The sequence below is a fragment of the Anarhichas minor genome, unplaced genomic scaffold (assembly GCF_050575085.1).
Source record: "Anarhichas minor isolate MPS153535 unplaced genomic scaffold, ASM5057508v1 ptg000014l, whole genome shotgun sequence".
Lineage (NCBI taxonomy): Eukaryota > Metazoa > Chordata > Actinopteri > Perciformes > Anarhichadidae > Anarhichas > Anarhichas minor.
Window position 1 is genome coordinate 12,525,792 of NW_027466460.1, and position 24,357 is coordinate 12,550,148.

General features: G+C 43.2%; 1 protein-coding gene across 1 annotated transcript in view; it reads left to right on the top strand.

Annotated features, from left to right (window-relative positions):
* Positions 1-24,357, top strand: part of LOC142950103 (protein sidekick-1-like) — a 138,640-nt gene that overhangs the window by 76,053 nt on the left and 38,230 nt on the right. Inside the window, exons 17-24 of the mRNA XM_076092002.1 lie at positions 473-609; positions 1,982-2,129; positions 8,752-8,892; positions 10,525-10,706; positions 14,651-14,766; positions 19,999-20,194; positions 21,115-21,213; positions 22,917-23,108. Of these exons, the coding sequence (XP_075948117.1) occupies positions 473-609; positions 1,982-2,129; positions 8,752-8,892; positions 10,525-10,706; positions 14,651-14,766; positions 19,999-20,194; positions 21,115-21,213; positions 22,917-23,108 (1,211 nt within the window). The remainder of the gene's footprint in view (positions 1-472; positions 610-1,981; positions 2,130-8,751; positions 8,893-10,524; positions 10,707-14,650; positions 14,767-19,998; positions 20,195-21,114; positions 21,214-22,916; positions 23,109-24,357) is intronic.

Consider the following 24,357-nt stretch of genomic DNA (forward strand, 5'->3'; position numbering starts at 1 on the left):
GTACCAGGTTGTAACATGTTTATTTCTGCTGTGTGCATGGAGATCAATAGGGGTTGCCATTTGAGGAAGTGCAGTTTTTCGCTGTTTTAATGATGCTTAAACTGTGCAATTAATTTGTGCAAATTCGTTGGGCGGGGGTCAATTAGACCCTCTAACGGTCATATATGTTGTTTTGGGAGTCACAGGCAAACTACCTATTCAGTTATCTCTGTGTGAGGATGTCTTGCAAGAAGTATTCCAGCAGATAAAATAACCCTGTAAAACCACAGCTTGTCAGTGAGTGTAAGAGGTGCTGGTAAATGAACGTTGTTACCTTCAGAGAGAGCCAGGCTAGCCGTCTCCACTCTGTATGCTAAGCTAAGCTAACCGGCTGCTGTCAAACTATTCCTCTTCTGATCAAATGGTCAAACTAATTCTGTTAATCTTCTGGTGTGATGTTTGTGGTCCTTTCTTGTGTTTTTTCTGTGTTCAGTGAGCTGCCTCACTCTCCTCGCTCCCTGGCGGCCCGCCTCAATGACTCTGACTCCCGCTCCGTCCACCTGTCCTGGCTACGGCCCTTTGATGGGAACTCCCCACTCCTGTACTACCTGCTGGAGCTCTCTGAGAACAGTACGTATGTGTGTGTGTGTGTGTGTGTGTGTGTGTGTGTGTGTGTGTGTGTGTGTGTGTGTGTGTGTGTGAGTCCAGGTATATTTTATAGTCCCTGAGCGACAAACAGCTGTTCACTTGCTGTCTAACAGGCAGGGACACACACTCATTTACAAGAGGCAGACATATGGAGAATGGTGTTGCTGAGTAAATGTACATCCAGGTTCCCTATAAATAAGCTCTTATTTCCCTCCCACTCTCTCTCTCTCACCCTCTCTCTACCACAGATGTTTTAACAGCAGGCTGGTGCTGTGTCACCTGTCAAACGAGAAATAGAGGGAGAGAGGGATTGAGTAATAGAATGACAGGAGAAACAGATTGGAGAGTCGCTGTTACTCCTGCTGTAAGCTAATGGGATGGATTGGTGAAAGTTAAATGCAGGGCCGAGCACTTGGCACGTGACTGTGGGAGCAGGACGGCTGGACAAATGTCAAAATGTTTATGTAGCTTGACATTTTCAGTCGTCTTAATTCCGATAACGTTTCCGGAGACAGCAGGAATCTGACTGCAGGCTTCCTGCTGTCACCATTTCAGCAGCTGCTGTGCAGCGTCTACAAGAACACTCCAAAGTAATGATAGTCTGGTCGATTTCAGTAAAGACTGAATCCAGATAGTGAGGAACGGACGAGAGTTTTGTGCACACTGATTACCCGCTGTGTGTGTGTGTGTTCCTAACTTCGGCTTCCTTTGACGACACATTTCAGACTGAAGACAAAGCTGTGTCCCTATTAGGGTTAGGTTAAGGGTTAAGGCTAAGCAAGTAGTGGTTATGGTTATAGAAGTCTCCAGGAAATGAATGTAAGTCAATGTAATGTTCCCAAAAGTGAACTTAGTAAATATTGTGCGTGCGTGTGTGTGTGTGTGTGTGTGTGTTATTATATGTTTTGGGTTGTATTTTAGAGAGAATAAATCATTATGAATGCAATGTATTTTGATGTCAGACAATGGCTCTAATACACTCACTGAGCCGGCGCACACACTGTCTTACTCTCTTCCACATCCAAGCATGTGGTGCGATGATAATAGCGCATCTGTCTTCAGGAGAAAGACAAGTGAGATAACCTGGCAACACACCAGCAACAATATACAGAAGCATCTGTGTCTCTTTATTAATCTTCCCTCCAAACTCACTCTTGTTGCATCCTTAAATACCTCTTTTTATTTGTAATTCTCTCCAGCTCTCTCCTTTTCTTTCTACCTTTCCCCCTTGCTTCTTTCATCCAGTCCTCCCTTCTTTCCCCTTTGATTAATGGGTCCTGAGTGTCCCCGTGCCTCTGTTTGTCCTGCCACAGCCAGATATTATCAGCCTCTAATCTCTGTGTCCTCTGTCTAGACTCACCGTGGAAGGTCTACCTATCAGAGGTCGATCCAGTGGTGAGCGAGGTATCGGTGGGCGGGCTCACGCCTGCCAGGACCTATCAGTTCAGGCTTTGTGCAGTCAATCAAGTGGGCAGGGGTCAGTACAGCTCGGAAACGCAGAGGTAAGAGACACATTCAGTAATTCACACACATACACATGGGGACACACACTAACCACTACCAGCTTTATTAAATGCATATTTCACAAACCATCTGGTGAAGCCACGCTACTATTTCGCTGATGTTTTCTAAAGAGCATGAAAATCGTTTTTTTTTCATGTAGAACATGCTGTGATGTGTGAGAAATAGTTTTTTTTAGCCTGTTCCACCTCTGTGTAATAGACTCGGTCACACTGCCTTACACAAACTGGGAATGAATAAACTGGAACCTGGAATCAAAAGGCATAGTGTTTACACACACACACACACACACACTTGTGTATCTAAGTGTGTGTGTGTGCCTGTGCATGACTGTGTGTGTGTGTGTGTGTGTGTGTGTGAGTGTGTGTGTGTGTATTTTACCATTAGCATGGATAGGGACATGGGATTCAGAGTGTGGATGAAACAATGATGATTCTAATGAAACAATGATGATTCTAACAAGGCGGGGACTAACAAAGCGTCCCTTTTTGTTTAGAATCCATTTTCTTTGGAATGAGCAATTTAAATTCATCAAACCAAATCAATGCTGTGGAGGTCTACGTGACGTGTGTGTGTGTGTGTGTGTGTGTGTGCGTGCGTGTGGGTATATCCCTGCCAGTCAAATTTTGAAATGAACTGTCTGCGTGTGTAAAAGAGAGTGCGACTTGGACTTGGATTTGGAGTTAATCGATTGCCGTGCAGATGTTTTATGTTTGTGTGTGTGTGCGTGTGTGTGTTTATGTTTATCCCACGAGGAACCACTAATGGGGGTGATTATGATGACTTAGCACTGATGGAACTGGAAAGAGTGAAAGCGGGTTGGAGGAGGCGTGGCAGGCCTCCTAACAATTTTTGCCCCGGAATACACACATACAGCAAATCTCTGACACTCGCAACCCAGAACACAACAGATGTGGCTATATATTATAGAGTAAATAGTTCAGTAAACGGTTTTGTTTGGCTGAAGAGAGTGACCACGGGCAGGAGCCAGTTTGTGGTTCTGCCAAATAGACTCTCAATAACAACAGCAGCTGTGAACGCTGCCACCACACACCTCAGATTACAGTCTCCTTTCAGTTTTCCTCTGTTCTCCCCTGAATCTTTCTCTCTTCTCCTTTTATTGAAAACCGTTCTCACTTATCCTCTTCAGCTTATTGTCTGTCATTATTCGTCTCCTTCCTGTGCCTGTCTTCTTCTCCTGCGTGCACCACTGTACTGTTTGTGTCCGACGCAGTCCACAGTCCAAAGTTGGTTGTTAGAGGCGCTGGAGAATAGGTTGCATTGATCCTAAATGAAAGGCTGGCAGGCAGACAAGTCATCACTTGCGAGTGTATCAGAGCAGATGGATGCGTCTCAGTGTTTGTCTCATACGTCTCATAACCACGCGCACTTTGCCTTTTCATCTGCTGGGCGTTTGCCTGGATGAGACGGGCACAGTGAGCAGTCGCAGGATGCCAAGGCGCGTGCTGCACTTGACACACGGGGAGAGTGAGGCAGAGGGAAATATCCTGCAGAAGCTCTGAGCTCCAAATGAGAAGGATGACAAATTGCAGCAATGTGGAACGAGACAGAGTGAAGGAGAAGCTTCTAATATTGATGACAAAAAGCCCTTATTAAAGTTTGAACTTCCAGCTGCTTCTGCACTCTACCATTTTGTTCTTGTCCTGGATAGGATCTTTATCCTTAGCATTCATTTAAACAGTTTTTCTCTTTGCTCCCCGCTATTATCCTGCCTCGCTTCCGCTTACTCAAGAGAGTTCACAGGGACGCTGGGAAATGGACATCCACTAAGGGTGTTTGAATGATGGTGAGCCAAGCTTAAAGACATCACCTCTTAATGCAGAAACTCTCTGCGAGAATCCAATTATACCATCTGGAGTGTCACACACACGGAGAGTTGTTTATGCATGACCTACACTCGCACCATTGCCATCTTTAAAGAGGAAGCATTATCAGAGGAAAGACAGATTATGTATTAATGCCTTGAACTCCGGGCATCAGCAGAAGTTTAAAGCATCTGTCTCAATTCTCTCCGGCCTTTGCTCTCATTTTTCATTCCAGCTGTTCGGTCAGAATCGGAACACATCAGCCGTTAACACCGGACGTGTGTTAAAATACTCTCTCTCGCGCTTTTTCACACACGCACACACACACACTAATAGACGCAAAATAAAAATGCTGTAGCAGCTTTGTGAGATTTAAAGATTTACAGGAGATTTGTCCTGGGCTTTCCAGCATGTCAATCTTGAATAATATATCTGTGTTTAACTGTGGCCGCACCTATGCCGAAGGTGTCTATAGCATAGTGAGTGATTTATATACTTTTTGAACTTTAGAGAGGAAACATCAAGACGACTGCAGCGAGAAGGCTTGCACCGACTAAAGCTCCGCCAGATCTTGTTTGTCCAGCAAAATGGCCGAGATTACAGGCATTTCTTCAACTTGCTCTTTTTTTCTCTGTCAACACACAGATAATGTGGAAGGAAAAACAATATTGGCTTAGTCAGTTCTATGCTGCGTAGCCCCTTAGTCAACACTTTTGAAGAGGAGGTAATAAGCTACAGCTTACTATGTAACTGGGCAGATTTTTATGCATTTATTTAATTCAACATTTACTCATCCAGGAGGCTCCCGTTGAGATTTAAAGTCCCAGAGAAGACGGCAGCATTAAAGTTTTACACATAAAGACTTAAAAAAGCAAAACACCCAAAAGTTGCAGACTGAAAACGAGCAGTAAATCGCACCAACCAATGAATTAGCAGCGTGGTTTAGTAACAGGACAAGTACATTCAGCGTTCAAACAGTCCGTAATCCTGTTTTTATAATCTTCTATGCTTGTAAAATAATGTAGTTGAAAATGACTCACACCAAGATGAGGGTGCAAACACTAAAAGCATCAAAAAAACGGTGCGGCTGCGAGGAATGACGTACAAGATGTGTCCGCATGACGAAGGATGCAGCTGTTTTAGGCGTCGGTAGAGAACATAGATAAGGAGGTAGTTTGTGTAAAGAAAAATGTACCAGAAAAATGTACGAGTGTTCCATTTTACGGTTGTATAAGAAGGATAAACCAGCGTGCACATATAATCTGCATTGATGTCTGCGGAAGCCTGAATCAAAGACCAATCATAACGCAGCATGATTCACTGAATCTAATATTTTCAAAGAGGTGAACTGACGTGCATGTACTGTATGAAATATCAACGTCACTTACTGCTGATGAAACCGTTGAATTCATTTACTTTTAGCAAAACTACATTTGTTTCTATAATAGAAACCTAACTTGACTCTGACTCTTTTTTTCATTAGCTTATGTAAGTTTCTGAAGCAGATCTTCTCTCTAAAGCTTTGGACAAATTAAAGTTTTGACCTGATGAAATGTATTCAATTCAACCTGAATGGTGAACAGGGATGTCTGCACCAAATGTCATGGTGGTTCATCTCGTAGTTCGGCCAGAGTGGCGGAACGACAGACTAACATTGCGAGCTACGCTGGTAGTATCATGGCCAAAAGCAAATATTATAAATATACGTCCCTGTTAAGCTTATACTAAAAAAGAAACACTTTGAGACCCTTCGAGCTGTTTATTTCCAGCAACACAGAAGGTACTCAGCTACGACTGGCACTACATCCATCGATTACTCATTCTTTGTGAAAGCTCTAATCAGCCTTGAATCAGCCAGACGCTGGACTTCACGCTTTGATGCAGGGCGTCTGTGCCCCCCCCCCCACACACACACTTTTAATTATAAGTATGCACAAACACAGCCAGGAGCAGGTAACGCTGTGATTATTATTTGCTTTGTTAGTGTTAAAGGTGTGACAATAAATCAAACATCAGGAGAGGAAGTACAGTAAATAGGAGCTGACGTGACAGCACATTACATTACAGTCAGCCAAGCAAAGTTTCATTGACCGACCAGGTAATATGACTACAAATCTATTTTTTTTTTACTGAAGTGCCCAACACAGCAGCAACCGCAGCTGGGTTTTGATCCATCGTGAGAATAATGCACAAAGTTTTGTTTTTTTTCCCGACAGTGTCTCATTAGTGAGTCAGCCTCCTCCATTTGTGCATCTTTTAGCCTCCGGCAAAACAGCAGAACATTTAAAGCAGACAAGACTTACAGCGTCAAACAAGAAGAAAATGTGATGATCTATCTGGCTGGTTTCACCCAATCATGTCACATCTGGTTTCTCTCTCTCTTCCTTTTTATTCCTGTTGCCCTTCTGCTTCTTATTTCTCTCCATTTCCAACTCCTGCTGGATGTAAGATTTACGATCCTGTTAGAATAGAGGCAGATTCAACATCCCGGTAACAACATTCAATTTAAGAGTCGTGGACTAAGTGAGAAAAGCCGGTGGGCATTAAACTGTGGAGAATGACACAGATAGAAACTTTTACTAATTCCCACGGCATAGGAACTCACAAACCACCACCACCAAACACACACACACTCTCTCTCTCTCACACACACAAAAACATGTAATCTCCTGCAGAAAATGTCCTCTTTTCCTTAATAACAGGGGACAGAGAAAGTGTGTCACGCAGCGTTCACACAAAGTTACGGGCTGTGCTTGGTTTGTTTGCTTGCAGTACATGTATGGCTGTTTGCACGAATGAGTTTGGGTGGATGTGAAGTGGCGTATGAGAGGGTGGGTTGGGGATTGTATATTTAATCTCTGGTGTGAAGCTGATGTCCTCATACTGAACCCACTGTATGAAATATTTACCCGTAAATGGTTTGGAGGGAATTAAGGCAATTCACATGGAGTTTCTGCTATTGAGTACAAACGTGTCGGTTTGCATTTGTGTGTGTTTTACTTGCAGTCAAACAGTGAATGGCCGCATCTCTTCAGTACTGTACGGGGGCGTGTGGGTGTCTGTGTCGCGTGAGTTTGTGTGCATTAATGTGCATCATCAATTTCCGTCAAAAAGCAGTGGCATAGTTGAGGATTATATATATACCCTATTTCCAGGCGGCTACACTAATGCCCATCTCATTCACACAAGGCCCATTAGCCTATGTGTCTGTGTGTGTATGTGTGTGTACTGTACATGTGTATGCCTACAGCACCTGGTGCTGCCTGACAGTGCCTAACCTAATGGAAGTAAAGCACAGCTGTAAAACCACTGGCCTGTGCCATATATCCGCCTGCGCAAGTCTCCAGCTAACTGCTTCCAACACCCGTACTTTCACACCGAGACGTGCACGCACATTTACAGGCAGATTCAGGCACACAAATACGGAGAGCCATACCACGGCTAATGGCTCAATAGCTCACGGAGAATCATTCAGGGGGACATGGGGCACAGAGTGGAGGGGGGAGGGGGGGGATGTAAATCTCCAGACATAATCCATGGAAGGGAAAAGACCATCAGATGTAGCAGTCTGTCTTAAGCTGAGAGAAATTTGTTTATGTGTGTGTGTGTGTGTGTGTGTGAGCACATATGGGTCTGATTACGTTAGCTGAGCTGCTTACAGTAAAGCCAGAGGCTGACCAGCTCAGCCTGTGTGCTTTACCAACCATGAGAGGGCTGGCAGCTTTAATCACGGGTGGGGCATGGAGGGGAGGGGAGGGGAGAGCCGGGGGTTACAGGCGCAGAAGAGGAGGGAAGGTGATGAGTAACAGATAGAAGGATGAAATAATTGAGGCCAAAGGACCTGATGGATGAAAGGTGAAAGTTTGCAGATGGGAGAGAGAAAAAAATTGAGAAAGGGATCAAAGTGTCGAATGGAAAGATGGGGGGAAAGATTTGGAGAGACAGAAGACAGTTGACCAGGGCAGAGAGAGCGAGGGATCATGCCGTCTCGCTAGGAGAGAGGGGAAAAAAAGAGCTCTATGCTCATTCTCAACTCATAGTGATCAACTAACTATTGCTGTGACAGGGTTGAGGTTGAAATAGAAACTGCCCAGACGAAGCTTGCTGGTGAGTCAAACATTAGTAAGAAAACTTCAAGTTAAAAGGACTAAAATAAAACCGACTATAAACAGTAATCTGCAATACACAGACAGTAAATGCCTGCTTGTTGATCCAATCTGCCAGTGAAAGGAACACAGTTGGGATTCAACTTGTGCCGAGTTCATGAACGCGTTCACATTTGTTGTTTTAAACACCCAGCTCCGCTCGATCATTCCCTGGAGAAATCCTCTGGCGCACTGGAAGTGATGCGTTAAACGTTTCCAGCGGCGGCGGGTTTGTTTGAAACAAATGAACAATATAGGCAGAGATGAGAAGCAAATGTACTAGATCAAATTGCCAGATACACGTGTAGAACGAGGGATGAGAGAGCGATGAGGCCAGAATTCAATAAGAATTCATCAGAGCTGCTTAAGCTGTGAGAGGATCCTCCATGATAAGTTGCAGTCCTGTCCCATGTATCTCTCCGGTGATGATAATGTGTCTGACCTCCAGGCTAGAAAATATGAAGAAATTCCCTTTTAGCCGACTTATCTACGATGCTGCTACTGTGCATGCTGTCCATGTGAGGGATATGTGAGGACGCCAGATTGAAAGCACAGATATTCTCATTACAAGACGCCTAATAAACGTAATCAAAATCATTTGTCTCTCTTTCTGTCTTGTGTGTTTTTGTTAGATTGATGCTGAGGGAGGAGGCGCCCAGCGCTCCTCCGAAGAACATTGTGGCCAGTGGGCGGACAAACCAGTCCATCATGGTCCAGTGGCAGCCCCCGCCAGAACCCCAGCTCAACGGAGTCCTCCGAGGATATGTTCTCAGGTATACACACGCACAAAGAAACATGCACACATTTGGGCTTTGTAACACTTTTTCATTATTTTCCCATATTTTAAAGACTGAACATCCGTGTTCAGTCTCTGATTACTCATTACTGCATACAAACTCACTGGAACTCACTTCTTAGTTGCAGCCCTTGGAGGAGAAAACCAATGAAAATGTATATACTGTATTCATTTTAATGTATATAATGTATTTCATAGACATATACATACAGAGACTGCTCTGGCTGCCCTTGGTCGACACTGTCCTTCACTTTGATGTCTACCTAAAGGGTGACACACTGGCTGTAATCAAACTGCCATCAGCTGCCTCACACGCAATCTGCATATAATTGCAGTAGAAGTTATCAGGTCTTTATCGTCGTTCAGTGTGTTATCTGCCGCCACTTCAGAAATCAGTGGAAAATAGAAACGCACACTCACACATCGCCACTCTATCATTTCAGCTTTATTGGACAGAGCTTCTACCTCCCCCTGCCCTCCCCTTTGTATTCTCCTTTTCGTGTCAGCTGGCACATCCATACTCTCTTTCTCCCATGTTCTCCCACTTTTCACTCCCCCCCCCCCTCCCCCTCCTTCCTCCTCGTCCCCCAGTGTGAGTGTCAGTGTGTCAGGTGGAGAGAGAGAGGAGAAAGGGGTTATCTCCTCTCCACTACAGAGATCCCCTGTCAGCCTCCGGCGCCCCCCTCCTATGTTTATGTGTGTGTGTGTGTGTGTATATAAAGTGTGCATGTGTGATAGAGCGCTGACTCAGCTGGTGAAACGTTGGAATATCCTGTTACACCCAATAGGCTCCGTATTAAAATGCTGACATGTGGATTATTACTCCATTCAACTCCATCAGATATGTAGAATACCTAAGTGGTATTACACCTCCCTGTCTAGTCGGGTCATATATCCTTTTAAGTGGACATTTATATCACATGTGGTAAAGCAAAGGCCTTGAAGGTGCACTATTCAGAGACGACTACCAGGCATTAAAGTTTTTTTTTATATTTTAGGGTTTCTGACGTGATTCAAGCGACTTTTCAACGATAGAACATCCTTCAGAATAGTTTCTCTGCCTCCCAGATGGCCAGCATCTGTATTTAGGAATATACAATATGAACACTAGTGTGGCTTTATATTATCATTTTGATTTTTACTGTGTGAAGTATTTTCCGGCTTGGGAAGACACATGTCCTTGCAATCTGCAACCTCCCCGTAGATGCCACCAAATCTTACACACTGCACATTTAATCTAACGCATTGAGTCAGATGTGGAAACTTGACATCAATGAAATGTGTAGTGTCCATGGGGAGAGACTAGAGTCAGCTGCAGGCGGGAAGAAACTGTTCTTTTAGCGTCATGTGTTGGTCTTAAATTCACATATATACAAACATATATCAGTAGCAAGATTCTTGCTCATGGATTCTTAAAATGTGGGAAGGAGGAGCCAGGGATTGAACCATCAACCCTTAAGATTAATGTCCGTTATTCTACCACAGCCGTAATGCACTGTATATGCATCTGTCTGTGACTTATACTGAATCCCTTGTTCACTTTTCCCACTTGTTTAGCTACAAACCAATATATTTACAAGTTTGTGTGTGCGTGTGTGTGTGTGTGTAGGTACCGTCTGGCAGGGCTGCCGGGGGACTACCAGGAGAAGAACATCAGCAGCCCAGAGACCAACTACTGTCTGCTGAAAGATCTGATCATCTGGACACAATACCAGATCCAGGTGGCTGCCTTCACTGGAGCCGGCCTGGGCGTCTACAGCAGCCCCGTCACTGAGTACACTCTGCAGGGAGGTGAGTCAAAACACACACCAACACAACAATTTAGATTTCTCCATCTTGGAGGGGAAAGCAAATGTACCAAGAAATGTTGGGACATTATGTCGATCGACAGTCCGTGCATACACACACATCGCTGAACTTTGAGTATTCCAGCATACAAATATTAGTAGCGTAATCTTTCAGCGTACATTACTTTAATTAACTGCCCAAAAGAAGCTCTTCCTTGCTCCTCGTGTCCTTAAATCCTGGACCAAAAAGACCCCCCATCACATTAAACGCACACATGTTCCCATTTTGTTATTATGTTACACTGGGGGCAAAATGTGTGTGAGACAAAGCTGGAGTGTCTCGAAGCGTTCCCAGGTTGTCCAATAAATTCTATCAATAGAACTTTGAGACGAGACAAGACGACTGTGGCTCAGTGGTAGAGCAGGGTTGTCTTTCAATCAGAGGATCGGCGGTTCAAATCCCCGGCTAGTCGATGTTTCCTTGGGCAAGACACTTAACCCCAAATTGCTCCTGTAGCTGTGCCTACGGTGTGTGAATGTATAATGACTGTTGGATAGTCCTGATGTGCAGGTGGCATGGTAGCCCCTGCACATCAGTGTTTGAATGACGACATGTAGAAAAGCGCTATATAAGTACAGTCCATTTATCATTTACAAGAGATGTCTGATTAATAGATTGTTGTCAATACACCAAACCTTGGTACTTCTTCCTATTTCATATGCAAGAACCCCACATTTAGATTCGGTGGATGTACATACATGAATAGGGAGACCATTATTTCATGGACTCTGTGAGCTTGAGTAACAGGCATCAGCTGTAGATAGAAATAAAAGGATGTTGCTGGTAATTGATATGTGTTATTGAGATCTTCAGGTGATCATAGACCTTGAAGGCCATAAGTTTCACGCCGAAACAAATTTTTACAAAGACTGGCATGTGGCATTTCCCACACTTTTGCACTTATAGGGAACTTTTGCTTTCCCTATATTTGCTTTTTAATGTGGATACATTTTGAAGCAATTGTGTGGAAGCACACATCTCTAAAAACGTCCACACTACAGTACACTACAGAGACACATTTTCTATAATGGTAGCGGGTGTTGTAATAGCGATAAGGTAGAGCATCCCCAACGGTTTGTACGTGCTTAGTTTGTGATCCAGTGACTGAGATCACAGTTACAGGCAGCGCTACCTCAGCAGGCTGGTCGTCTTCGCGCTCAGTGACGGGATGAGGAGCCACTTGATGCAGCTCAGACTTGTTAAAGTTGCCCCTGAGGCATCCCCCTCAAAGACATCTCAGCTTCAACCAACTAGGAGGAGACTCCAGGGCCGATGCAGGTCTTGCTGGAGGGATTACACCTCCCATCTGGCCAAGGAGCACCGTGGGGTGCTGCAGGAGGAGCTGTAGGGAGTTTGAAGGGAAAGAGAGTCTGTACCGCTCTATGCATATGATGTGACACAATGATATAATGTGTTGATTGTACTAAACATGGCTGCACAGAGGAACACGCTTTTAAGTCTGTCCAACATAAATCCGTGCAGATGTAGGGAGAGACGGAGGAATGTAAGCAAAGGCGTTAAAGAAAGACGAGAGGAAGTGGTCGTGGGGGTAAATCTTCTTCAAGCCCGTGCTCCTCTCTTCCTGACGTTTATTCCAACAGTATATTATTTTTATTAAAGATAAGCCTGAGCTTCATACACTCACACACACACACGTGCACATAAAACTCGCAGTCATTATTACAAGAGTTCAGGACAGGTTTATGGACTCAGGAGAGGGAGTTAGGCTCATTAATTATTCTAATGTGGTTTAATGGGAGTGGCTGCAATGGATTGGACATGTTCTCTCTCACTATCTCTGGGAGGATGTGGTTGAAGTCAGCGTTAGACTCTGATAACACTGCTCTCCTCTCGCTCTCTCACACACAGGCATACACGCATACTAAGATTCCCCCAGAGGACGGAGTTTAGTGTTTTATCTGTAGCTGTGAGCTGCGAGGGGTTAGAAGCCGATCCCCTGGAGTACAGGCGGCGTGGCGAGGGGGTTGGGCGGGGGGCGGGGGAGCATCTTTAACATCAATTAATCTTCCATCTTGCTCTCTGTCTTCTCATTCGTAGAGTCTTTCTCTCACTATCTCTTCCCTTTCCTTTTCTCTACTAGTTATTGCTCCGCATACTCACAGTGTGTCTCTGTGTCGTCTGGCCTCTTTGGCTCAGACGTGAGATGTAAAGGCCATTCCCGTCATGCAACAGTGCATTATCACTCTGTGGCTCTCCAGCATCAGCATATAAACCCCTTATAGTGTAATCACCGTAACACACATGCAGTATTTATAAGCACACACATATTTCGCAGTCACACTCCACTCTGCTCCTCCTGGCTTTAATGTTATCATGGACCCTCTTTCTCCGGCTGCCCTGCTGGTCTGATAGAGTCCATATAATGCCTAAATATTCACATGTAGAGGCACATTTATACGCTGACATGAAGGGGAAAAGTAAACATAAGAGACAGTGGACCAACTTGTGTGAACACTACATGTTCGGTCCTTGTTTACCATATTTACCTCCCGCCGGCCTCTTTTTTTTATATCCTACTTTTCAAAGGAAGAATTGCTCTATTATACGCAGTATATTCCACAGTCTTCTATGTCTCGTAGGACTCTGTCTGTCACTCTCTGGGCCAAGTTGATACACGCTTCAAACAGACTTATCGCTATTCTGCTATTTACTGTGTAAATTATTACTACTCTGCTTTAGTTGGACTGAAAATTCTTATTATTTCAATTTTTATTGTTGAATCTTTGAGCTGGGATTCAAATTTAAACAAAGAAAAAAGCAGAGAGTCCTATTTTATTTCTGATTGTTAGAAAATAGATGTGTGGATTATTTTTCTCCTCTGTCCAACAAAGTATAAATAACAAAGTGTATATACCCGTCACGAGGAGAACCATGCAGGCTGAGGCGCTAGAGGGAAAAGTTGGGGAAAATAACCCTGATGATGTCACCAGGGTTATTTGGGGTTAACCTACATTACATAGTGGATGTATGGGGTTTAAAAGAAGTGTGCATTCAGGAGGCATACATGTTTTAAAGATGAAAAGAAACTATCGTAAGTTGAATTTTAGGAAATGTAAGATCCAAGTTTGTTAAGCTTGACCCATAAAATAACAACCAGGATATCTCGTCCTCCATATCACCATCCTTTTTTAACATCTGCCTCTTGGGAGTCCTCCAGCTTAATGCGAGTACCTTTCGTAAGTTAAGCATTTATACAAATCCAGTGTCATTGTTCTTGTATCTAATACATTATGATTTTTTTAGTCAATGAATCCTGGCGTTGCCGGCTATGCAGTTACATCATGTGGGTAATAAAGGTTGACAGGGCTGCAGTAAAGGGAGAGTGATGTGTCTACAGGACTGAAGCAACTACTCCAGTGAGTCGTCTAACTTTCTGTGGCCACTGTGTGTCCTCCTGAGGTCACTTACTGAAAGGCGTAATAGATTTAATTCATCATTCTGGCTGTCTTCATGAGCCGTCATTGTTCAGCCCCTGTCACTGAAGGGGCAGTGCCCGTATCTCACTTATCCCTCAACTGATACTATGCAAAATAAGTGAATGCAAAATACAATAGATGAGATGAATTCTATTGAGAAATTAGGTCATTTTGCAGCAGAGAATAGCAGTGTAGGGTTGGCATTTAACTTGTGCAAGCCTAGCAGATATTTGAAATTAAAAAATGAACTGAATATCAATGTGAAAAACGGTGCTGTATGATGTATATTTAAAAGAACAACTTGTGGAAAAAGTAAAAGTGTAACCTTGAAAACTGTTTATTTCTGCAGCTTAGGGCTGTTGTCGTATATGTGTTTCCAGTGTATCTAAACACTCATCCTCTTCCCTGTGGTGAACCCATTACAGCTAAATGTTACGTGTGTGTGCTTAGTTCCCACAGCACCTCCGCAGGAAGTGGAAGTCTTAGCTATCAACTCGACTACCATCCGCTTCACCTGGAACCCTCCGCCTCAGCAGTTTATTAATGGCATCAACCAGGGGTACAAGGTAAGCCTCCGCGTGGGTGTTAATGTTATAGCACAAAGTTCAACACGAGGTACAAATATATGTTCAGCCATTCTTGCAAAGTTCGATAAGATAAAAGACCTTTGTCTTGGTGTTGTTGTTTTTTGTATGTGCAGGATCTCGGCTGTGATGCATGAGAAAAAAATAATGTAATGTCTTTTTAAAGTAAAAAAAATCAGTTCTCATCATCCTCTGTCATCATATTTATTAATTTATTTTTTATAAAAACAACCCCTGCTCAGATACTAAAATTTAAATAATATTAAACATGCTTTGCTGCAGACAATACAATAGCCACTATGTTAATAATACTGAAGTCTTGAGTCCAACACTCCATGGATCATTTTTATCAGATTCCAAAAAACAAATCTCTTCATCTATTCCCATCAATTCAGCAGTTTCAATTAAAATAGATGCTCTAAAATACATATTTTTCTCTCTGTGTGTGTGTGAGTAAGTTTTGTGAAAACCTCTGAACCTCTCATGGGACTTTCAGCTCAACGGTCATGGCCCAGAATGCACTGCTTTGCTCTTGTTTACCCATACGCTTAGCCCAGCCAAGTGAGGGATCAGCTCCAGGTAGAAATGAAAATGAGTGATGGAGGAAAAAGAGAGGGAGGATTAAATGGGGAAAGAGGAGAGGAGGTGTTGAGAAAATAGGGAGCGAGAGACCAAAGAGAGATAAGAGATAATAATAAAGAAGCAGGATAATGGGGAGCAGGGTTGAATACTGTGAGTGATCTATACCTAGTAGTTTTGGTATGTGATTTATTATTCACTTTATTGTGGCAACCAACCCCCAAGGAACTGATTAACATGACAAAGAAAACACATCAGATTCTTGCTGTGCATCACTGGTTCTGTCCGTGTCTGTGTGTGTGTGTGTGTGTGTGAGAGAATGTGAATGCTGGTGTCTTTGTTGGTTGATAAATACTATATGGCTTTCCTTCTGTTTGATGTGGCTCTCTGATGCCGCCTCTGTAAAACAGGCTTTACCACTCTGAGTTAGTGGAGCCTCTCGGTGCTGCTGCTGCTGCTGCTGCTGCACATGTGGGTGTTCATCTTCGGTTGTGTTGTTCTGATTTGCGGACAGTAGATAATGATATTAATTAAAAGAGGATATGAAGCAAAGCTTCATCTCATCTCATCCCCCCCACAGATCACTGACTGTGTACAATACCCTTAATAATATAGCTCAAAACTGATTGCCGGAGGGGGAACCAAAGAGCCACTTGGGACAAGTCTTCCATTTATATGTCTTTGAAACTGTCTTCTTACGTACCGTATTTTCCGCACTATAAAGCGCACCGGATTATAAGGCGCACCTTCAATGAATGGCCTATTTTAGAACTGTTTTTATATATAGGGCGCACCGGATTATAAGGCGCATAGAATAGAATAGCGTCGTAAGCGTGTCTCTTGAAAGGTGCCATTTTGGGGTCTTTATACACACAAGTGGTGTTGGACTAGGAGTAAGCACAGTACCGGTGTTTACCGCGGTGCGGCTTTGTAGTTTACCAGTCGTACTGAAACATTTTGACAGAGTGCCGTGTACAACCAGTATGGATCAACCAATTAACCAATTGATCCATATATAAGGCGCTCCGGATTACAAGGCGCACTGTCGTTTTTTGAGAAAATGAAAGGCTTTTAAGTGCGCCTTATAGTGCGGAAAATACGGTACTTCAGATTTTCTTTAGAGTGAAGCTTAAGTCAAGGTAACATTTCTCTCTATCTATCTAGCAATCACTGTGAGCATACTAACAAACAAAGAGTAGAGCATTCATTTAGCAGATTGCACTTGAATGATCATGGTTATGTAAAAGGCATTGAGAGAATAAACGCAGAGCTCTTTATGACGACTGTTACCTGAGGTCCCACACTTTGCAGCAGAAAGACCAAACTGTGTTTGTACCACCGTGTTCTGTCTCTGCTCGAGTCTACTCAAGGACAGCATTGTGTACTGCGTGCGTTCTTCACTATAGGAACAGCAGACCCAATCATCCCAGCACCCTATCAAAGTGGACTAGCATCAGATGAGGGTTCCAGATCAGCACTCTTTTACTGCACCCAAACTGTACTGTGCTGATAATAAAGTAGAATAGAAGACCTTATTTTACCATGACGGACTGGGTGCAGTGTGTTGCCCTTTGGGCAGAGAGAGAGAGGCAGCCGCTCACCCGTCTCTGGGTATCACCAACTTGTTCCTAATAGGAGATCCCTGTGGTTTTGATTGGGTAGCTATTGCAGACTGTAGAGGTAATATGATGAAGCATGTGTGTGCAGTGGAACAGCATTTACAGAGTTAATCTAGAACGTTTCTTTTTTTTCGTCTTGATTTGGCAACATAAGTGTGTTTCTGCAACACTTATTTCAGATATATTCAAAGGAAAATGTGTTATGAACGTTGTTGTTGTGCTACAATCCACAACACCTAAAAAATACATCATGGTTAACTAGCAGGAAGCATATTGGCTGAATAAACAGTAAACTAGATATAGTGTCTGCAACAACCACTGCTGTATTCACAATTGGCCAACCAGCGCATCTAGACGCCAACAGGCTTTGTAAAACACACTTCATTCAAACTCGAAAACAAGCGGTGATGTATGCGGCCAAAATGAAACTCGCCAAAGCTGTCTGCCCGCTTAGCAATGACTGAGTTGCAGAGAGGTACGGCAGTGTGTGTACTGTTGGTTCCATTAGCTGTTAGCGGTTAGCATACCATCCAAAACAATTAAAGTGAGCCACAGAGCAGCGGCCCAGAGGTTCGCAGCAGAGTGTGTATGGTAGTTCCGTGAGCTGTCAACCGAACACACCGGGAACTGTTATCCCCCCCACTGTGGGTGCAGAGTAGCAGATGGGGGGGGGGGGGGTCGAAGAGGCACTCCGCTGTGTCATCAATAGTGACCCTTACCGGCCGCAAATAATAAATATCAATACACAAATATCTATAAACAGCGCCGATATGTCTGAGCTGCGTCCATAATCACTTTCTTGTTTACTCATTCACTCCCTATGTAATAGACTATAACAGTTTACTGTGTAGTGAGCCATGAATTGAGATTTTTGACACTTATTATGTTTGTGTCATAACTTAAAGGGTGTTAATTCTCACAATGAAAATGTTCCTGTCTGTAAAATGCAACGCTTTGCATTGTGGGATTGTTAGCAGAGATAGTGTACATGGCAGGAATGTGCAAAAGGCTAAATGGAGTTGTGGTTTATGAATGCTGACATGTCGAACTGACGAGGTGTTTGTATCTTACTGGCAGGTACAGTGGTAGATACTTTCAAGGCATAGTACCATAACCACAATAATCAGCTCTTAACATACAAGGCACATGAGATAGGAAACTTCAATTATATCTAATAATGATACAATAATAGTATTGATATATAATAGAAAATAAATGAAATTCAAGGGAAAAGGAATATGAATCATAGTAAGACTGCACTCTTCCACAGTAGCTCTAAGGATCATCATCATATATGTTCCTTCATAAGCTCTGAGAGGCTTTTCATGTTTTCCTTTCATTAGTCTTAAAGTACAGAGATGATTGTCCACAAGGTCCCATCTGAAAACAGAATAAAATGGGTTTCATTTTCCATCCACTTGGATGAATAATTTAGCTCGGAGTATTAGAAATGTCAATGTCATGTCACTCTTAATGTCCTTCATGTTAATACCAAACAATATTTTTTCTCGTAAGAGGAGCAAGTAGTTGGATTTTGATTGACAGCCAGTCCTGCAAATCCTCCCAGAGGTAGTATTTAAAATGGAACAACAGATGATCAGTAGCTTCAATTTCAGTGTCAAAAAAGTTATTGTGATCAACATTAAATCTCAGTCTTAGCATTTCACTGGACGGATGAATATCATTCATTCATTTGAAATGGACTTATTTTGTCTCGGGGCTTCCAGGATAAGTAATATAGTTCGATCTCTATTTCTTAATGTCTGAGTCTGGAACAAGTTAGATGATGGGGTTTCTATTTGATCTAGTTGCCCGGCGCTCTTCCTGCCATAGCTACGCATCAGTGTCGACTTAAAATGACGTTAGATTCAGGTACGTTTGAGGATGAAGACGAAAAGTGAGAGTAACAAGTTGACAATCCTGTCTGATATCAGGCAAAGATAAATGTAATGAAGAAATGTTTGATTTGTGCATTTATTGGAGTGAAGATTGACCTACAGTTCAAGTTTCCACATCACTGCCAACAAGATAACAGGGAGTCATACAGTGTGGAGAAAATTAGCGTCGGTCACACACTGCATGCCGTCAGTGAGGCATACGAAAACAATGATGCGGTTCTGTTATGGTTACATCATTTACTGTGCCGAAAATAAACCAGAAAAAAACACATTGAAGCTTCGAGACAGCAGGAGAGACGCTGGAAGTGTTTGCAAAGCATTGAGGGCTCAGAGTGGTACGGCATTGTGCATACAGGTCAGAGGTGTGATCAAATACAGAGTGACTGAGACGCAGAGGTAATGACTGCATGCAAATGTCTCATCAACAAAAAGACATTTAAAAAGACATTTTGAGTTACATAATTATACACAACTTGTTTTCCCACGAAAACTTGGCGGTAACTTCACATCTCAGCCAGTTATTGTTTAACCAGGAACTATAAATACGGCTCCATATCACAGTGTTGCCCGTGGCTTATCTCTCATTATGAATATTTAAGTGTATGCTTTTCCCTGTTTGTTTTTGTAAATAACGCAATAACGCAAACCAAACTGCTGTGGTTCTGAATATGAATCAAGTCTTACAATGGAGACAAATTAACTTTTCATTAGGTTGGAGTGGTAATCAAACTTAGTGTTTGTACTCAGATGTTGTTATGACTGCTAATGGCCTGCTGGCAGGAATTTATGTTAAGAGCTACATTCATACGTTAATAAATGCTTCAATTCGAGATGCAGATAAACTTTTTCAAGGTAATGAAACATGAATATTGTTTTGCCATTCTGACAAGTTTGTAAATAGCATTCGGCAGTTTTAGACTTTCATTTTTTGGTAGCCCGGAGCTAATGCTGCTTGATTAAAATGATGATTAAACAAAACAATAATAGAAAAATACAACAAGCCAATAACTGTGAAAGACATTTTAGGTGTCGTGGTGACCTGCCGGATGAAAGAAGATTCAGCAGATTTTACTGGGAACCTAGACGTCACCACTAACCATCTTTCTCACTCAACACAGCTGCTGGTCTGGCCAGAGGAGTCTCCGGAGAGCGTCATCGTGGTAACCATCACCCCAGACTACCCCAGTTCACGCCACACGGGATTAGTCAGCGGACTCAAGAAATTCACCTGGTACTTTGGCTCCACCCTCTGCTTCACAACACCTGGAGATGGCCCCCGCAGCCTGCCCACTCTGCTGCAGACACACGAGGATAGTGAGTACACACACACACACAAACGCACACTTCAACGTGAACAGAACAGAACACAAAGAACAGCCTCTCCTGTGAATAATAATGACAGTCTATTGACTTGTTTTGTGTTCCGTCCAGCTGTTTCTATCAGTGTGAAGCACAGCTGTGTACACACAGTTTTCTCTCAGGCCCCTACTTTCTTTTGTCTCCCTTTTTGATCTTTCTGTTCTTAGCCCCCCTCCCTACTTCCTTTTTTGTCCACTGTGTCTTTTTAAAGGGAATTGATTCATATGTTTTCAGACATACCGGTATTTATAGCATTCTGCTCCATGGATAAACATAATAGCTGCCACTCCCAGTTGCGAGTACACATGCATACAGTCGCACCGTCAAATAGCCCCAAAAGCCCATAGGCAGACAGACAAGCAATTATTAACAACCAGCAATTATCGAGTGGAAAAGGGATATTAGGATCCATGTGTACACACACAAAACACTCACACACACGTGCACACACACTCCAACACAGCCGTGGACTGGTATTGATTGGGTGCTGGGCATGCTGCAGGGTTAACGGTGGGTGTAATTCTTGCTTGATGATAGCTTTTTGTGTGTGTGTGTGCGTATTTGTGTGTGTGAGTGTTATTGAATGTCTTAGATGAATAGCTTAATCGCTCTGCAGGGAGGGTGGTTAGACAACCATACATGAAATGAGAAATGACAGGCATGCGTGCACCTGAGTGCACGTGTGTGTGTGTGTGTGCGTGATTGTCAATGGCGATGTGATTAGGAGGTGGTGTGTGAAGTTGAAGGGCAGAAAGTAATCGGCTGCATGGACAAGAGGGTGGTGCGGAGGGATGATTTCCAAAAACCGTGCTGCTGAAGAAGTTAAAAAGCTAATATCGTGTTATGTGATCTGAATTTGTGATTTATTTTTTCAGCACCTGGACCCGTTCGCCGGCTGAGCTTCAGTGAGATCTTGGACACATCACTCAGAGTCAGCTGGGTCGAGCCTGAAGACAAGAACGGCATCATCATCGGTTAGTTCGACCATTTAAATTATCTCTTAACTCTGTAATGACGGGAGCTTTAGGTTTAGTTAGAATTTTCTTCCAGAACGTAAAACACATAAGGATCAGAAATAATTCTATTGAATGTACTTCACTTTGAACATTTCAACAACAAAAAAAGAAAAAATGTATATGTCGAAAAAATATATTAAAAAATAAGGGTGAACATACACAACAGACATCATTTCATGTCTGAAGTGGAGTAGGAGGCAGCAACATGCTTATCTAGATACTAATCCATCAGTTCTCAGCAACGCTACCCAATGAAGAGTGTTAAACAGAGAAGACAAGAAAAGAAAACTAATAACAACAATGTCACCATTCGTGTACTTTACATTGCATTTCCTCACTTTTGTACCATTTTTAACGAAATGTTTTCAGATAGTAGTTTGAGTCCATTTCACAAAATCACCTCACAAAACTCTTCAGCTCGGTGCGAACACAACGTTGTTTCAAGTTAACGTTTCCTCTTAAGCCATAACCACTCTCTCAGTCCAAGAGCATTTTTTGTACATTGCCAGGAAGTGAAATATTTCCTGCTTTGTACATGTTTGTGCAGTCTTGAGTTCCACCAGATCCCTGAATTCCAATGCATGTGACTTTAAAAACAGTTTGTGAGTGTGTTCCAGATATCCCATGTTGTTTACTATCCTTATGGCTCTTTTTCATATCATGCATAATAATTGTAGGGTGCTTTTGTACAGTAGGTGTTACCCCACACCTCCACAGTAATTCCAGTGAACAATACAGGGTGTACAGTACCTTATGATCCAGAGTGCAGAATGACTAATATAGGTATAAAAAAAAAAAGAAGAAGTGAGAGAGGAACCCTAAAACTTTTATAGTTTCTTCTGTAATATTCAATTAGTCTTTTCTTTTCTGTCTGGCGTCCACAGACGTCTCCGACGCTGTGTTTTTGTACATCTGATTCATCATCAGCTAATCCCTTCTCTCTGCAGCTTGTCTTTCCACATTATCTCCAACATGCCCTCATCCCACGCATCCCAACACCCATGGTGTTGTTTGTGTGGCGCATCACAGAGCTCAAGCCCCCCCCCTCCTCCTCCAAATTAATTTTGCCTCAGCTCGTCCATAGCTCTGTTAGACAATGGTTCTGGTGAACACGACAAGCTGCTGTGAATTAAGCGACTTTTCACTTCATCGAGTGTGTATGCTTATGCGTCTGTGTGTCGACGTGGCTAACATCCATCAGGCACCTACAAAACAAGATCACAGAAACAGCACCAGGCTGCAGTGGCTTTACAGTCGGCTTACACACTCAAAGAGGAGCGGGAAAGCGAAAATTCAATCAAGGTCACCTTGCACATTTGCTCTTTTTCTCCTCGACCTGCGTTTCATCTAGCACCTGGTGAGCACGGAGACAGATGAGGGACCATTCACCCTCTCCAGGGCTTTACTTACAAGTGGCCTCCGCGTACACACACACACACACGTTAGAAGGTGGTGGAGTGTGATGCATGACTCTGAAGATGCGTAGGGACAGAAAGGGATTTTGACTGTAGTTACCCCTCCAGCGCTCCCTTCCTCCTTTTTGGCTCCACGCCTCTCATTATGCGCAAGCGTGTGTGCCTATGCATGTGTTTGTGTGTATCCGTGTCTGCTCGTGTCTATATACGCCTTTATTAACCCAGCGTGTGCTCTACACCCTGCAGGCTACGCGTTGTGGTGGGAAGTTTCTGGCGCCGAGTCGAGTCGTGAGGAACGTTCGCTGTCCAACTCCACCCTGCAGTACCAGCTGACCGGCCTCACCTCCACCACCGCGTACACACTACAGGTGGCAGCGCTCACCGCCGCAGGGCAGGGCGTGGTCACGCCCTCCACCATCTCCACTGGAGTCCCACCAGGTACAATAAATACACACAAAAGAGCCGCTGACAGTGGATGTTAAAGAAAGGTTTTTCTCCTGTGTGTGCGTGTGTGTTGCAGAGTAAATATGACTGATGAGCCCTCACGATGCCATTGTCTTTCCTCAGGCTGATAAGTGGCTGTTACTGTGCATCCATGAATCATCACCCACACAACCAACACACACACACACATCCACATGCACATGCACTCACAAGAGTTAGTCGTTTACAGCATCTTACAGAGCGCTTTAGGATGTGGTTTATTTGTGTGTGTGTACCATGTGCACGCCATGCTTGTGTGCATGATGAGTTTGTATGATTGGACCAAGGCCAAGTTGTAATCATTATTAGTGCTGATTAACTGCATATGGCAAAGTGGAGGGAGTGCAGAGAGGGGAGAGAGAGAGAGAGAGAGGGCAAGAGACAATCAAAGAGCAGAACTGAAGAAGGGTGTGCAGATAGATGCATAATGAGGGAAGAACAGAGAACACAGAAAAATGCAATCTCCAAAGAACAGAAGACCAAAGTCTCTCAGAAATGGACTGAGAGAAAGTGGAGGAGAATGGAGGGATAAAAACTTGCTCATACAGCGGGATTTTTGTCCTAACATTTTCTGATTACTAATTTATGAATAAAAGCAGTAAAAAAGTGAAAGCAAGATGGATACAGACAGTTCATAGATTCAGAGGTTATTCATTAATGCATGAAAGCAAAAGACTGAAGGAAAGACGGAGGACTGAAGACGAGGAAAAAGAACTAAAGAATGAGTAGAGAGAGAGAAAGAGAGAGAGATCTACCGAGCATAGATTCTTGTCTTGTTTATTTATTCATGTATTCATGGAGTTGAGAGAATTTTGTCATTCATCTGAGCATGGCAGCTGAAATCAACATCCCCGCATTACAACCATTACAAGTTTGCTGCATGCACTTACGGAGCAACGGCTGCTGATAGCTAAAATTGTGTTGCGTCGCACACACACGCGTGCCATGCCGTATCCAGAATAAATATTGTCTTGTTTCCGTAATAACTGGACCCGGTCATGTCATATAATCTGTTTACAAAAAAAACAAACAGATATTCTACAGAAATCTGTCTGATGTGTCCCAGTGTTCTGGCGCGTTACAGACACACGCCGTTTGATTTAACACGTCGGCTTTACAGATCTGTATTCTGCCATGTTCAGCAAATAATGATGCTGCAGCAGAACTGGACGGATTACAGTAGCTCACACCAGAGCACTTACAC